We start from the raw sequence: 16,777 nt of genomic DNA on the forward strand, positions 1-16,777 counted from the left end.
TCTCTCTGTCTGTCCGTCTCTCTCTCTCTCTCTCTGTCTCTCTCTCTCTCTCTCTCCGTCTGTCCCTCTCTCTCTCTCTCTCTCTCTCTCTCTCTGTCTGTCCCTCTCTTTCTCTCTCTCCCCGTCTGTCCCTCTCTCTCTCTCTCTCTCCGTCTGTCCCTCTCTCTCTCTCTCTCTCTCTCCGTCTGTCCCTCTCTCTCTCTCTCTCTCTCTCTCTCTCTCTCTCTCTGTCTGTCCCTCTCTCTCTCTCCCCGTCTGTCCCTCTCTCTCTCTCTCTCTCTCTCTGTCTGTCCCTCTCTCTCTCTCCCCGTCTGTCCCTCTCTCTCTCTCTCTCTCTGTCTGTCCCTCTCTCTCTCTCCCCGTCTGTCTCTCTCTCTCTCCCCGTCTATCTCTCTCTCTCCCTGTCTGTCCCGCTCTCTCTCTCTCTCTCTCTGTCTCTCTCTCTCTCTCTCCGTCTGTCCCTCTCTCTCTCTCTCTGTCTGTCCCTCTCTCTCTCTCTCTCTCCCCGCCTGTCCCTCTCTCTCTCTCTCTCCCCGTCTGTCCCTCTCTCTCTCTCTCTCTCTCTCTCCGTCTGTCCCTCTCTCTCTGTCTGCCTCTCTCTCTCTCTCTCTCCCTCTCCCTCTCTGTCTGTCCCTCTCTCTCTCTGTCTGTCCCTCTCTCTCTCCCCGTCTGTCCCTCTCTCTCTCTCTCTCTCTCCCCCCGTCTGTCCCTCTCTCTCTCTCTCTCCCCGTCTGTCCCTCTCTCTCTCTCTCTCCCCGTCTGTCCCTCTCTCTCACTCTCTCTCTCCGTCTGTCCGTCTCTTTCTGTCCTTCTCTGTCCTTCTCTGTCTCTCTCTCTCTCCCTGTCTGTCCCTCTCTCTCTCTCTCTCTCTGTCTCTCTCTCTTTCTCTCTCTCTCTCCTCGTCTCTCTCTCTCTCTCTCTCTCTCTCCCCGTCTGTCCCTCTCTCTCTCTCTCTCTCCCCGTCTGTCCCTCTCTCTCTCTCTCTCTCTCCCCCGTCTGTCCCTCTCTCTCTCTCTCTCTCCCCGTCTGTCCCTCTCTCTCTCTCTCTCTCCGTCTGTCCCTCTCTCTCTCTCTCCGTCTGTCCCTCTCTCTCTCTCTCTCTCTCTCTCTGTCTGTCCCTCTCTCTCTCTGTCTGTCCCTCTCTCTCTCTCTCCCCGTCTGTCCCTGTATCTCTCTCGTCTGTATCTCTCTCTCTATCCCTGCGTCTCTCTCTATGTCCGTCCGTCTCACTCTATGTCCGTCCCTCTCCCTATCCATCTGTCTGTCTCTCATTCTCTCTCCATCCATCTCTCTCTCTCCTTCCGCCTGTCTGTCTCCTCTCCATCTGTCATTTCGTGTGTCTCTCTCGCTCTCTCTCTGTCTGTCTCTCTCTCCCCATCTGTCTGTCTGTCTGTCTGTCGGTATTTTCTGTCTGTCTGTCTCCCCGTCTGTCTGTCTGTCTTTTCTGTCTGTCTGTCTCTCTCCCCGTCTGTCTGTCTCTCTTCCCGTCTGTCTGTCTGTCTCTCTCCCCGTCTGTCTGTCTGTCTCTCTCTCTCCCCGTCTGTCAGTCTGTCTGTCTGTCGCTCTCTCCGTCTATCGGTCGCTCTCCGTCTGTCCTTCTCTCTCTCTCTCCGTCTGTCCGTCTCTTTCTCTCTCCGTCTGTCCCTCTCTCTCTCTCTCTCTCTCTCTCTGTCTGTCCCTCTCTCTCTCTCTCTGTCTGTCCGTCTCTCTCTCTCTCTGTCTGTCCGTCTCTGTCTGTCCGTCTCTCTCTCTCTCTCTCTCTGTCTCTCTCTCTGTCTCTCTCTCTCTCTCTCTCCGTCTGTCCCTCTCTCTCTCTCTCTCCCCCCGTCTGTCCCTCTCTCTCTCTCTCTCTCTCTCCCTTTCTGTCCCTCTCTCTCTCTCTCCGTCTGTCCCTCTCTCTCTCTCTCTCTCTCTCTGTCTGTCCCTCTCTCTCTCTCCCCCCGTCTGTCCCTCTCTCTCTCTCTCTCTCTCTCTCTCTCTCTGTCCGTCTCTTTCTGTCCTTCTCTGTCCTTCTCTGTCTCTCTCTCTCTCCCTGTCTGTCCCTCTCTCTCTCTCTCTCTCTGTCTCTCTCTCTCTCTCTCTGTCTCTCTCTCCGTCTGTCCCTCTCTCCCTCTCTCTCCCCGTCTGTCCCTCTCTCTCTCTCTCTCTCTCTCTCTCCCCCCGTCTGTCCCTCTCTCTCTCTCTCTCTCCGTCTGTCCCTCTCTCTCTCTCTCCGTCTGTCCCTCTCTCTCTCTCTCTCTGTCTGTCCCTCTCTCTCTCTCCCCGTCTGTCCCTCTCTCTCTCTCCCCGTCTGTCCCTCTCTCTCTCTCCCCGTCTGTCCCTCTCTCTCTCCCCGTCTGTCCCTCTCTCTCTCTCTCCCCGTCTGTCTCTCTCTCTCTCCCCGTCTATCTCTCTCTCTCCCCGTCTCTCCCTCTCTCCCTGTATGTCCCTCTCTCTCTCTCTGTCTGTCCCTCTCTCTCCCCGTCTGTCCCTCTCTCTCTCTCTCTCTCCCCATCTGTCTCTCTCTCTCTCTCTCTCCCCCCGTCTGTCTCTCTCTCTCTCCCCGTCTGTCCCTCTCTCTCTCTCTCTCTCTCTCTCCGTCTCTCTCTCTCTCCATCTGTCCCTCTCTCTCTCTCCATCTGTCCCTCTCTCTCTCTCCATCTGTCCCTCTCTCTCTCTCTCTCTCTCTCTCTCTCTCTCTCTCTCTCTCTCTCTCTGTCTGTCCTTCTCTCTCTCTCCCCATCTGTCTCTCTCTCTCTCTCCCCGTCTGTCTCTCTCTCTCTCCCTGTCTGTCCCGCTCTCTCTCTCTCTCTCTCTCTCTCGCTCCCCGTCTGTCTCTCTCTCGCTCTCTCCATCTGTCCCTCTCTCTCTCTCTCCATCTGTCCATCTCTCTCTCTCTCCATCTGTCCCTCTCTCTCTCTCTCTGTCTGTCCCTCTCTCTCTCTCTCCCTGTCTCTCTCTCTCCCCGTCTGTCCCTCTCTCTCTCTCTCTCTCTCTCTCTCTCTCTCCCCGTCTCTCTCTCTCTCTCCCCGTCTATCTCTCTCTCTCTCTCTCTGTCTCTCTCTCTCTCTCTCTCTCTCTCTCTCTCTCTCTCCCCCGCCTGTCCCTCTCTCTCTCTCTCTCCCCGCCTGTCCCTCTCTCTCTCTCTCTCCCCGTCTGTCCCTCTCTCTCTCTCCCCGTCTGTCCCTCTCTCTCTCTGTCCCTCTCTCTCTCTCTCTGTCTGTCCCTCTCTCTCTCTCTCTCCCTCTCCCTCTCTGTCTGTCCCTCTCTCTCTCTGTCTGTCCCTCTCTCTCTCCCCGTCTGTCCCTCTCTCTCGCTCTCTCTCTCCCCGTCTGTCCCTCTCTCTCTCTCTCCGTCTGTCCGTCTCTTTCTGTCCTTCTCTTTTTTATTTTTTATTTTTTTAAATACAAAAATAATAACAATAATATGATACCAGTCAATAGTAGAAATGTATATGGAAACTGAAACTATAACTAACTAAATAACGGTCAACTTCATCATTACATCAGTACTACATCTACCATCATCATTACTACTACAACTTCCATCACCATCATTAAACTGCTATCATTACCATTATCATCCATACCACTACAATTTGGAATGATAAACAACAATAATAATAGCATAAACAATAATAGCAATAATAAGTAAGTTACTGCTTATTATTCAGTGTCCCTCAGGCTATGACAGGAAAATACATATTTGGCTGCAAGAGGAGCCATTGCTCCTTCGCCCATGAGTATTTTTAGGTTTTCCTCTGGGTTGAATAAGTTAAAATTTTGTATAAATGTAGTCATTTCTGTGAATAATTAATCTCTTGGTGAGGAGTGTTTCTCACAGTAAATGAGAAAGTGCATCTCTGTCTCTAACTCCCCTGTCATGCAGTGACCACATCCTCTTTGGGTAGCCATGTCTTTTAATCTGCCGGTTTCTATTGCCAGTTGGTGGTCACTCAGCCTGTACTTGGTAAGGATATGTCTCTGCGTCGTATCTCTGACAGAGTAGAGATAATCAGCCAATTCATATTCTCTGTTTACAAAACCGACGTACTGTGGTCAGATTAGCCTGCAACAGTTGTCAGGTGAGGTCCAAACAGTTGCTCAGCCAGGTCCAGACACAGGGGCGCTCTCTCTCCATCCCTCCCTCCTCACTCCTGTGATTTCAGCCACCTTAAAGCCATAGAACAGTCACAGCCCAGTTTTTTATTTTACCTTTATTTAACTAGGCAATTCAGTTAAGAACAAATTCGTATTTTCAATGACAGACTAGGAACAGTGGGTTAACTGCCTGTTCAGGGGCAGAACGACAGATTTGTACCCTGTCAGCTCGGGGGTTTGAACTTGCAACCTTTAGTTTATTCCTATCTGTTTTATAGCTCTCTAATCTCCTTTTGTAAAGGACTGGAAAGATCAGGCTATCAACATTCAACATTTTTGTGAGTAAAAAATACAGAAAACATTACAAATGTTGAATGTGTCCAGGGATAACGCTTATTTTCCTGCCTTTTCTACTACATCTCATACCTGCTGTTACAGTCAATGGAAAATGACAGTGGATAGTGTGAGCATCAAGGGATAACATTATGGAACCACCACCTTAGACAAGGTGATAAATGCACAGGATGGAGGAACTTTTCTGCCAATTTATAATGTGTTCAGCCGCCGGGATGTATTCTACCACTGGGATGTGTTCTGTGTAGAGTAGCTGAGTAGCGGAAAACTGTAATACCGCAGAAAGGAACTGAGCAGATGCACTGGAGAGGAGAGAGAGAGGAGCTAGCCTACTGTACAGATTTGGGTTATCTGGCTCTCTAGGATAATTATATCCTATTATTATATTATTTATTTATCATGCAGCAGAGAGAGAGAGGGGGGGAAGGAAGAGAGATAGAAAGAGGGGAGAGAGAGAGTGAAAAGAGGGGGAGTAAGAAAGATAGAAAGAGGGGAGAGTGAGAAAAGAGGGGGAGTAAGAAAGATAGAAAGAGGGGAGAGAGAGAGTGAGAAAAGGGGGGAGTAAGAAAGATAGAAATAGAGGGTAGAGAGAGAGAGAATACTGTACAGGTAATTTTTGGGTTCTCTGTCTGTCTGGTTAACTTCACTCTCTCCCACTGCTGAAACTGGATCCCTCTCCTCTCCTCCTCTGGAAATCTATCCTGTTACTGCCCATGAAGGGTTGATTTAAACACCACTAATTAAATAGGAGTGGAGCTCTGATGAGATATTCAATCAGCCCAAAAGTCTCCCCCTGTCGCTAATTGTATCCTCTTTAATGGCTTCTGCATTGAGTTACAGGGCCCGGAGCTAAGGATGACATTTTAACTGTCCTTCGGGGGCCATGTACCTATTAGTAACGAATGCCACTAGGCTGATCCAGCACAGTAGCAGATGGACATGGCTATGACGGTCTTCTGTTCTGTTCTCTTCTCTGATTTGCTACCATGTATTGTCTGTGAGTGGATTGGCTGCAGACTGAGCATGTAAGCTTGTTAGAGCAATGTAGTGAACTGGCTGTCATGGCCTGCGTCCCAAATGGCATCCTATTCGGGCCCATATGGCTCTTGTCAATAGTAATGCAGTAGGGAATATGGTTTCATTTGGGATGCATCCATAGTGTCTGTGGACAGCACTCCAGTTAAGATTAAGGCCAGGTACCACACCCTCATAAGGTACTTTTTTTTCAACTTAATCATATCACAATCAACTTTTTTTTACCAGTTGAATGTAGACACAAATATAAGAACTTTTGTATAGAACCAAAATATTTTATAAAAATATGCACGTTGCGGCAAAGAAAAATATGACCACTGGATGAAGTCAGCCTAAATACTTTGGTTTCACTTTGTTAAGTCACTCCAGGACTTTCTATCTGTAAAATACTAAAGATGTACGTCAAATGCCAAATGTACAACATGTCAGCATATCCCTCTGGGCAAGTCGGGAGAATATATCTAAGGATAACCACACAACTTTTGGTGAATGCAGATGCTTCTGAAGCTAAGAAAAAATGTGTTGGCGTGTGGGAAGAGTTTGACTTTCAAGTACAGCGAATTTAGACTAGCAAACGACTATTTAGACCCAATCACCATCTCTTCAAAGTAAGTTACTAAATATAGTCCCATTTGTAACACTCTCTACGAAATGGGCTTTTAAATGATGTGTCATTTAATGTAATGAGCTTTGAAATGATTGATGAATGTACATTTCTAAGTGGTTAATGTGTTTGAGCCAATCAGTTGTGCTGCGAAAAGGTAGGGGTGGCATACAGAAGACAGCCCTTTTTGGTAAAAGACCAAGTCCATATTATGGCAAGAACAGCTCAAATAAGCAAAGAGAAGTGACAGTCCATCATTACTTTAAGTCATGAAGGTCAGTCAATGTGGAGAATTTCAAGAACTTTGAAAGTTTCTTCAAGTGCAGTTGCAAAAACCAAGCGCTATGATGAAACTGTCTCTCATGAGGACCGCCACAGGGAGACTGCGTAAATCAGGCCTTCGTGGTCGAATTGCTGCAAAGAAACCACTACTAAAGGACACCAATAATAATAAGAGACTTATGGCTTGAGCCAAGAAACACAAGCAATGGACATTAGACTGGTGGAAATCTGTCCGTTGGTCTGATGAGTCCAAATTTGTGATTTTTGGTTCCAACCGCTGTGTCTTTGTGAGATACAGAGTAGGTGAGCATGGAGGAGGAGGTGTGATGTGTGGGGGGGCTTTGCTGGTGAAACTGTCTGTTATTTATTTAGAATTCAAGGCTCACTTAACCAGCAAGGCTACCACAACATTCTGCAGAGATACGACATCCCATTTGGTTTGAGCTTAGTGAGACTATCATTTTATTTTTCAACAGGACAATGACCTAACACACCTCCAGGCTGTGTAAGGGCTATTTGACCAAGAACGAGAATGATGGAGTACCTCCGCAATCACCTGACCTCAACCCAATTGAGATGGTTCGGGATGAGTTGGACCGCAGAGTGAAGGAAAAGCAGCCAACAAGTGCTCAGCATATGTGGGAACTCCTTCAAGACTGTTGGAAAAGCATTCCAAGTGAAGCTGGTTTAGAGAATGCCACAAAGCTGTCATCAAGGCAAAGGGTGGCTATTTTGAATAATCTCAAACATATTAAAATATTAATATGTTTAACACTTTTTTGGTTGCTACATGATACCATATTTTTGGGAATATTTTTATTTAACCCTTGTTTTACCAGGCAAGTTAACTGAGAACACATTCTCATTAACAACCTGGTGAATAGTTACAGGGGAGATGAGATGAATGAGCCAACTGTAAACGGGGGAAGATTAGGTGGCATGAAGGCCAGATTGGGAATTTAGGGTTCTGACTTTAGACCAGAGGAAAGGGTGCATCCTACTGGCCCTCCAACACCACTTCTAGGAGCATCTGGTCTCCCATCCAGGGACTGACCAGCACCAACCCTGCTTAGCTTCAGAAGCAAGCCAGCAGTGGGATGCAGGGTGGTATGCTGCTGGCTTGTTATTTTATAGTTGTGATATCTTCAGTATTATTCTACAATGTAGAAAATAGTACAAATAAAGAATGAGTAGGTGTGTCCAAACCTTTGACTGGTACTGTATCTCTCCTTCACAGTTCTGATTTCATTAAATCTTTGATTCAAGCAATTATACGGTTAAAAATATATCATACATTTTAGACAATACAAACCCAGCCAAAATCCCAGCCTTAACTACACTGGACGACACAGAACATCAACCTTAGCTATGAAAGGTGGACCAAGGCAGTTTCCCGGTCTGGTGTGTTGCTCAGTGATGCAGAAGCAAAGACACAGAGCATGAGAGCACAGCGTTCACTGATAACACAGAGCATGAGAGCACAGCGTTCACTGATAACACAGAGAATACACTGATTACAGAGGCCCTCGATCCACAATACACAGAGCATGAGAGCACAGCGTTCACTGATAACACAGATAATAAATACACTGATTACAGAGGCCGTCGATCCACAATGCACAACAGCATGGGAGCTTTGATCTTGAAAGCAGCTGAAAAGGTAAAATAGAGCCGTAGAAAACAAATATTTGCCTCAGCTACCTCCAGCAACCTATTCCCCTGGATGCCATTTTTGGAGGCTGCTTATTTTGTTCATGTAGGGAAATGAATAACTACTAATCCCCCTATCGAGGATTGCATGCACGCTACAGTGGGTAATACAGTAATACATTTTACTGGTCTGCATGGTGTATTTTTTATCTCTCTCTCTCTCTCTCTTGGGTGTTTTGATATTTATGTAAACTCGTAGTCATCAAAGAGACCTCGATATGTGAGAAATCCAACAGCAAGGTTATTGCTCAAAACCACTGAACATTAGACATGTTTTTACCTAAAGCATTGAAGCTGGATCAACAAGGCATCTCAAATAGATTAAATGGACAATACCGTTATCGTATCTTATAGTATAGAACTGTAGCTAAATCTATAGGACTCAAAGTCAAAGTGGGATAACTAATATATTTTTAGCCACCTGGGGCGGCAGGTAGCCTAGTGGTTAAAGCGTTGGACCAGTAACCAAAAGGTTGCTAGATCAAATCCCCAAACCGACAAGGTCTGTCGTTCTGCCCCTGAACAAGGCAGTTAACCCACTGTTCCTCTCCATCATTGTAAATAAGAATCTGTTCTTAACCGACTTGCCTAGTTAAATAAAAGTTAAATAAAAAATAGACCCTCTACCACAGTTTCCCAAATTAGAGAGATGAACCTGGAGAAGACTCCTCTAAGTAAGCTGGTCCTGGGGCTCTGTTCACAAACAAAAGTAAAGAAAGCTTTGACTATGTACAGACTCTGTGAGCATAGCCTTGCTATTGAGAAAGGAAGACCTGTCTCCCAAGAGAAGACAGGCTATGTGCACACTGCCCACAAAATGAGGTGGAAACTGAGTTGCACTGCCAAATGTATGACGACATGTTTCCCTCAGATTACATAGACACACAAAGAGTTAGAAAACAAATCACATTTTTATAAACTCCCATATTTGTGACCTGTTGCCACAAGAAAATGGCAACCAGTCAAGAACAAACCACATTGTAAATAGAACTGATATTTATTTTCCCTTTTGTACTATTTGCACATCGTTACAACACTGTATACGATTTGTATTATTTGCACATCGTTACAACACTGTATACGATTTGTACTATTTGCACATCGTTACAACACTGTATACGATTTGTATTATTTGCACATCGTTACAACACTGTATACGATTTGTACTATTTGTATACGATTTGTAATTCATTCTTTTGGAACTTTTGAGTGTGATGTTTACTGTTCATTATTTCACTTGTTTGGCAATGTAAACATGTGTCCTATGCCAATAAAGCCCTTAAATTGAAATTGGATTGAGAGAGAGAGACACAGACAGACAGAAGAGATGGAAGGAATGCAGAGGAAGAGAGAAAGAGAGGGTGGGACAGAGAGGAGGAGAAAGGAGAGGAGAAAGAGAAAGAGAGTGAAAGATAAAAGAGAGGAGGAGAGAGAGGGATAGAGCTCTTTCCCTACACGAGTCCTTATCAGGTCCAGAGGAGAAGATCTCCTTGACTGATAGCTGGCAGACAGACTAATCACTGTTGAGACCTGAGACTGAGGCTCTCCCAATCCAACACTACTGCAATGGCCCTGATCTCACCGCCACCATCTCCCCACAACACCAATGGATATCAACGTCAAAAGCCCAGCGTATGCACATTGATATGATAATATTACATAAACCCTAATTTCACGGAAGTATGATACTGTAGCCACTGATTGTGCAGAAAGCTGATGAGACACAAATGCTGCAGGTTTTATCTTTATGCAGAACAGAAAGCACACCTGCAAATAGCTTGTCTGTTTGTTTCTTTGTCTTGGCTCAGTGAAAGCTTTGAGTCAGCATAGATAGGCGCACAGATGCTAGCAAGCACAAACCCAATTTGCTCACCACCACCCATTTCTCCTGTAGTTCCTCTCAGACAAGAAGGAAGACTTTAAGCACAAGCATCACAACCCACACATATCTCGTGTGGCTCAGTTGGTAGAGCATGGTGCTTGCAAAGCCAGGGTTGTGAGTTTGATTCCCACGGGGGACCAGTATGGAGAAGAAGAAAAAAAAGTATGAAATGTATGCACTCACTACTGTAAGTCGCTCTGGATAAATGACTAAATTGTATCAACTGGTGTTTGATGGCAGAACATAATTGCAGGTGTCAAAATACCATTTACACGGGAGACATGTTGCACCCTATTCACTTAGTAGTGCACTACTTCTGACCAAAGCCCACTATGACATCAATTCAATGTCTATTCCACGTTGGTTCAACATCATTTCATTGAAATGACGTGGAAACAATGGCACCCTACACACTGGGTAGGGTGCCATTTGGGATATAGTCTAAATGTGCTCTTTTCACTTAACAGAAAGCTGCTCTGCTCTGACAACCTGTGGCTTTCAGTTCATTGTCACTTCCACGTCGGTAGGTTCAGCCAAGCAGAAATGTGTTACTACATATCTATTCATCACTCTGACAAGAGGCAAGAAGGTCGAGACACAGGGGTAGGAATCAATAACAGGAATGTCCATTAAGACAGAAAGGTTTAACACTCCTCTGACTGTCAGTGAGTGCATCGAAGGCAGAGATGATTTGAGAACCTATCTATGGGGCTATGCATTTTTCAAAAACTTCCACTCTGTTATCCAATTCTTACTATTGTAAAAGTGTGAAATCATCATCATGATAGTGAGATGTATAACGGACACTACTACACTCTTAGAAAAAAGGGTTCCAAAAGGGTTCTTCGGTTGTCCCCATAGGATAACCCTTTTGGGTTCCAGGTAAAACCCTCTGTGCAAAAAGAACCCCAAAAGGTTCTACCTGAAGCCAAAAAGTGTTCTTCAAACGGTTCACCTATGGGGAAAGCCGAAGAACCCTTTTAGGTTGTGTTTAGCACCTTGTGTAGAGCCAGTGTAGTACTCACATTGTCTGTTCTGAGTTTCTTAGCTGGGCAGCCTCCATCCACGGGATGTAGCATGTAATACAGTCGTACTTTATTGGCATGTTTCCGACTCTAGAAAGGAAAAAAAGGGGAGATAAAACACAAAGGTGAGAAACATCATGAAAATACCATCATTCATGTTTTTCTTGATCTGAACCCCCCCCCCCCCCAAAAAAAAGCTTTCACATGAATTGCATGTCTAGATTAAAGATAAATTAAATGTTTATATTGCATGGTATTGAACGTCTTACAAAAGCAGTGCCATACTGAGCATCTGAGAACTGTGTGGTTGAATGATTCAGACTTCAGACTAAAAGATTGTATTATAGAAAGAAAAACCTGGTGACTGACCGAATGGCACACTATTCCCTACATAGAGCCCGAAGGGCCCTCAAAAGTAGTACACTATATAGAGAATTTATACAGTGCCTTCGGAAAGTATTCAGACCCTTTGACTTTTTCCACAATTTGTTATGTTACAGCCTTATTCTAAAATCTATTAAATAAAACATTTTCCTCAGCAATCTACACACAATACCCTATAATTACCAAGCAAAACTGGTTTTAAATTATTGCAAATGTATTACAAGTAAAAAACAGATACCAAGTATTCAGACCTTTTGCCATGAGACTCAAAATTGAGCTCAGGTGTATCCTGTTTCCATTGGTCATCCTTGAGATGTTTCTACAACTTGATTGGAGTCCACCTGTGGTAAATTCTATTAATTGGACATGATTTGGAAAGGCACACACCTGTCTTTATAACGGTCCCACAGTTGACAGTGTATGTCAGAGCAAAAACCAAGCCATGAGGTCGAAGGAATTGTCCATAGAACTCAGATACAGGATTGTCAAGGGAGGTCAGGGAGGTGACCAAGAACCTGATGGTCACTCTGACAGAGCTCTAGAGTTTATCTGTGGAGATGGAACAACCTTCCAGAAGGATAACAATCTCTGCAGCACTCCATGAATCAGGCCTTTATGGTAGAGTGGCCAGACGGAAGCCACTCCTCAGTAAAAGGCACATGACAGCCTGCTTGGAGTTTGCCAAAAGGCACCTAAAGACTCTCAGACCATGAGAAACAAGATTCTCTGGTCTGATGAAACCAAGATTGAACCCTATGGCCTGAATGCCAAGGGTCACGTCTGGAGGAAACCTGGCACCATCCCTACGGTGAAGCATGGTGGCAGGATCATGCTGTGGGGATGTTTTTCAGCAGCAGGGACTGGAAGCCTAGTCAGGATCGAGGCAAGAATTAACGTTCCAAAGTACAGAAAGATCCTTGATGAAAACCTGCTCTAGAGCGCTCAGGACCTCAGACTGGGGCAAAGGTTCACCTTCCAACAGGACAACAACCCCAACCACACAGCCAAGACAATGTGGCTTCGGACACAGCCAGAGCCCAGACTTGAACCCGATTGAAAATCTCTGGAGAGACCTGGAAATACCTGTGCCGTAATGCTCCCATCCAGCCTGCCAGCCTGACAGAGCTGAGAGGATCTGCAGAGAAAAGTGGGAGAAACTCCCCAAAAACAGGTGTGCCAAGCTTGTAGTGTCATACCCAAGAAGACTCAATGCTGTAATCACTGCCAAAGCTGCTTCAACAAAGTACTGACTGAAGGGTCTGAAAACTTAAGTAAATCTGATATCTTTTTAAAAAATATATATATATACACATTTGCTAACTTCAAAAAATCTGTTTTTGCTTTGTCATTATGGGGTATTGTGTGTAGATTGATGAGGGGGAAAACTATTTAATCAATTTTAGAATAAGGCTGTAATGTATCAAAATGTGGAAAAAGTCAAGGGTTCTGAATACTTTCCGAAGGCACTGTATACACTAAACAAAAATATAAACACAACATGCAAAAGTATTGGTAATCCATATTTCAGGAGCTGAAAGATCCCAGAAATGTTGGGTACAAACAATGTTAGTGAGCATTTCTCCTTTGCCAAGATAATCCACCCACCTGACAGGTGTGGTATATCAAAAAGATGATTAAACAGCATAATAATTGCACAGGTGTACCTTGTGCTGGGGACAATACAAATATGCAGTTTTTTCACATAATACAATGCCACAGATGTCTCAAGTTTTGAGAGTGTGTGCAATTGCCATGCTGACTGTAGGAATGTCCACCAGAGCTGTTGCCAGATAATTTAATGTTCATTTATCTACAATAAGCTGCTTCCAACATCTTTTTAGAGAATTTAGCATTACCAGCCTCACAACCGCAGATCACGTGTAACCACGCCAGCCCAGGACCTCCCCATCCGGCTTCTTCACCTGCGGGATGGTCTGAGAACAGCCACCCGGATAGCTGATGAAACTGTGGCTTTGCACAATCAAAGATTTTCTGCACAAGCTGTCAGAAACGTCTCAGGGAAGCTCATTTGCATGCTCGTTGTCCTCACTAGGGCCTTGATCTGACTGCAGTTCGGCATCATAATCAGTGGGCTAATGCTCACCTTTGATGGTCACTGGCACACTGGAGAAGTGTGCTCTTTACGGATGAATCCCGGTTTCAACTGTACCGGGCAGATGGCAGACAGCGTGTATGGCATCGTGTGGGAGAGCAGTTTGCTGATGTCAAGGTTGTAAACAAAGTGCCCCATGGTGGCGGTGCGGTTATGGTATGGGCAGGCTTAAGCTACGGACAATGAACACGATTGCATTTTACTAATGGCAATTTGAATGCACAGAAATACCGTGACGAGATCCTGAGGTCCATTGTCTTGCCATTAATGCAACGCCATCACCGCTTGTTTCAGCATAATAATGCCCAGCCCCATGTTGCAAGGATCTGTACACAATTCCTGGATGCTGAAAATGTCTCAGTTATTCCACCTGCATACTCAGACATATCACCCATTGAGCATGTTTGTACAACAGCGTGTTCCAGTTCCTGCAAATATCCAGCAACTTCGCACAGCCATTGACGAGGAGTGGGACAACATTCAACAGCCTGATCTATGCGAAGGAGATGTGTCGTCCTGCATGATGCAAATGGTGGTCAGATCAGACACTGACTGGTTTTCTGATCCACGCCCTTACCTTTTCTTTTTAAAGGTATCTATGACCAACAGATGCATATCTGTATTCCCAGTCATGTGAAATCCATAGGTTAGGACCTAATACATTCATTTCAATTGACTGATTTCCTTAAATTAAATGAACTGTAACTTAGTAAAATCTTTGAAATTGTTGCATGTTGCGTTTATATTTTTGTTCAGTGTACTGTATATAGAGAGAATATACACTGAGTGTACAACACATTAGGAACACATTCACAATATTGAGTTGCCATTCCTTTTGCCCTCAGAACAGTCTCAATTCGTCGGGGCATGGACTCTACAAGGTATCGACAGCGTTCCAAAGTGATTCTGGCCAATGTTGACTCTAATGCGTCTCACAGTTGTGTCAAGTTGGCTGGATGTCCTTTGGGTGATGGACCAGTCTTGATACACACGGGAAACTGTTGAGCATGAAAAACCCAGCAGTGTTGCAGTTCTTGACACAAACCGGGGCACCTGGCACCTACTACCTGGTTCAAAAGGTACTTAAATATTTTGTCTTGCCCATTCATCTACACTGATTGAAGTGGATTTAACAAATTACATCAATAAGGGATCATAGCTTTCACCAGGATTCACCTGGTCAGTCTATGCCATGGAAAGAGCAGGTGATCCTAATGTTTTGAACAGTGTATATATATTGAGAGAGAATATATGGTGCCATTTTGGACCCAGCCCCTGTCTGACACTGGATTCCATTAATAATTACTGCAGATTCCATTAAAGGAGCAAGAGGCCCTTATCACATCACAGACCCATTGATCCCTCCACTTTGGCAGCAAACAGAGCAGCTTTTGGGCTAGGGTAGGGATGGATGAAGGAAAAGAGGGGCGAGGTGAGGGTAGAGTGATGGAGGGAAATCGATTCCCCATTCAGTTTATCTTCAAATAATTCCACTCGACTGCAGGTTTACAAGCTCCCAAAAATGAAGGAAGGGATCAAAGGGGTTGAAGTGTTTCAATGCAGGAATGACTTTTAAAAACCTTCATTTCATCTTGAAGAGAGAGGTAGTTTCTCTTTCCACTCTGATGCAACAAGGAAGAGCGCCCATGCAGCGTGACAGTCAGACAGACGATTCCCAGATTGTCTTTACAGAGACGCAGGATGCATACCAAATGGCACCCTATTCCCTATATAGTGCACTACTTTTGACCAGAGTCCAGGGCTACAGTCAAAAGTAGTGGCCTATATAGGGAATACAGAGTAATTTAGGACACAACCACAGAGATGGCAGACAAACGCATATTTTCAGCTCAGATGGAGGAGAATGGTCCTGAGAAATCTATTTATTTTTCTTGTCTTTCTTGTTTATGGCTGGGCTAATGCAACCTGAGCCTGAGAAAGGAACTATCAGGCATCAGTGGCAGGAGGAAGGTTATTGGAGGCTCAAACACATAACAGGAAGGGAATGAAATGATAATTCAGAGGCTCTCTCTCTGCCAATCTCTCAGTATGCTCCGAGAGCATTTTCCTCTGATAGTCTCTTCCTTTGATTTCATTTGTGACACTCTCCTATGCTACATCCATCTGCACCATCTGATATGAGCTAAGGGGCTGTTCTACTTTTACTAACTGGAGCATTGGAACACAGCCTACATACAACCAACCCATAGCTAGAGAAGACCTAAATGCACTGAAAGACACCAACTGCCCACAAGGATCTGTTCAAAAGTAGTGCACTATGTAGGGGAAATGTTACCATTTGGAGCACAAAAGGCAACATTTCTAAATGCCCACAGAAGAACGTACAGTTGTGGAGGGTGAGTGAAAAGCCAATGTGAGAAGAGTGAAACCTGCTCATAGAGAATCTCCACTGCTGATGGCATTGGTGATGATATCTCCATGGGGAGTCTAAAACTCCAAAGACAACAGACACTCCTTGGCAGTGCTGTATTGCATATGGGCTAGTAGTATATGCCCAACCGAGCTTGCCTTGCTTTCCTCTTGAAAGTGACCAGCCGCTGCTGCCGATATAAATAAACTGCTGGTAGCAGGAAGGAAGTCCCAGGTGCCTTTATTTTTACAGAGTTGACATAATCAGGCCAGAAAAAAAATCCATATTGCATTACCACTACATCAGTGAGTTGATTATAGAGGCTATATGCTCTCTGTGCCCTGGTGTGGATACCTCTGGATATAATCTACTCTCTGCCCAATGGACCCTGGGCAGATTCCCCAGCACATTCACCCTCTGGTCTGGTCCTTGTCTGCCCACTAGAGGCAGATTAAGTCCCAAATGACACATATGGTGCACTACTCTGGTCAAAAGTAGTGCACTAAATAGGGAATAGGGTGGCAGTTGGGAGGCAGACACAGAGACCAGGGGGCAAGACTGCATGAAACAAAATAATACAAATAATACAATAATACAAATATCATAGCATTTTCATTAACTTACACTTTTCTATGAATCTAGATCCAACAACATTCATTTTTGTTTTTATGACTCTGGCATTCCTATATATATTTTTTTGTCATGTGCTACAAGTCAATACTGCTTGCTCACTCACAGCCATAATGTGACCTGTTAGCAACATCTGCAGTCATCATAGTGAGCTAACTGCTTGCTAATATGGCTGTTACTGTTATGTAACGCCATGTCATGGTAGACCGGGGAACTAATTGGAGCAATTTAAATGAGCCAACCCTGAAGTTTGTTCTGATTTTGCTCGGACAAGTGGGCTTGCTGGGTAATGGAGCAGGCTAGCAGCC

General features: G+C 44.9%; 1 protein-coding gene across 1 annotated transcript in view; it reads right to left on the bottom strand.

Moving 5' to 3' along the window:
- The window catches only part of LOC139390037 (zinc finger matrin-type protein 4-like), a 161,483-nt gene that overhangs the window by 80,036 nt on the left and 64,670 nt on the right, over positions 1-16,777 (bottom strand). The window contains exon 3 of the mRNA XM_071137147.1: positions 10,972-11,061. Within this exon, the coding sequence (XP_070993248.1) occupies positions 10,972-11,061 (90 nt within the window). The remainder of the gene's footprint in view (positions 1-10,971; positions 11,062-16,777) is intronic.

This window comes from Oncorhynchus clarkii, chromosome 30 (assembly GCF_045791955.1).
Source record: "Oncorhynchus clarkii lewisi isolate Uvic-CL-2024 chromosome 30, UVic_Ocla_1.0, whole genome shotgun sequence".
Taxonomy (NCBI): Eukaryota; Metazoa; Chordata; class Actinopteri; order Salmoniformes; family Salmonidae; genus Oncorhynchus; species Oncorhynchus clarkii.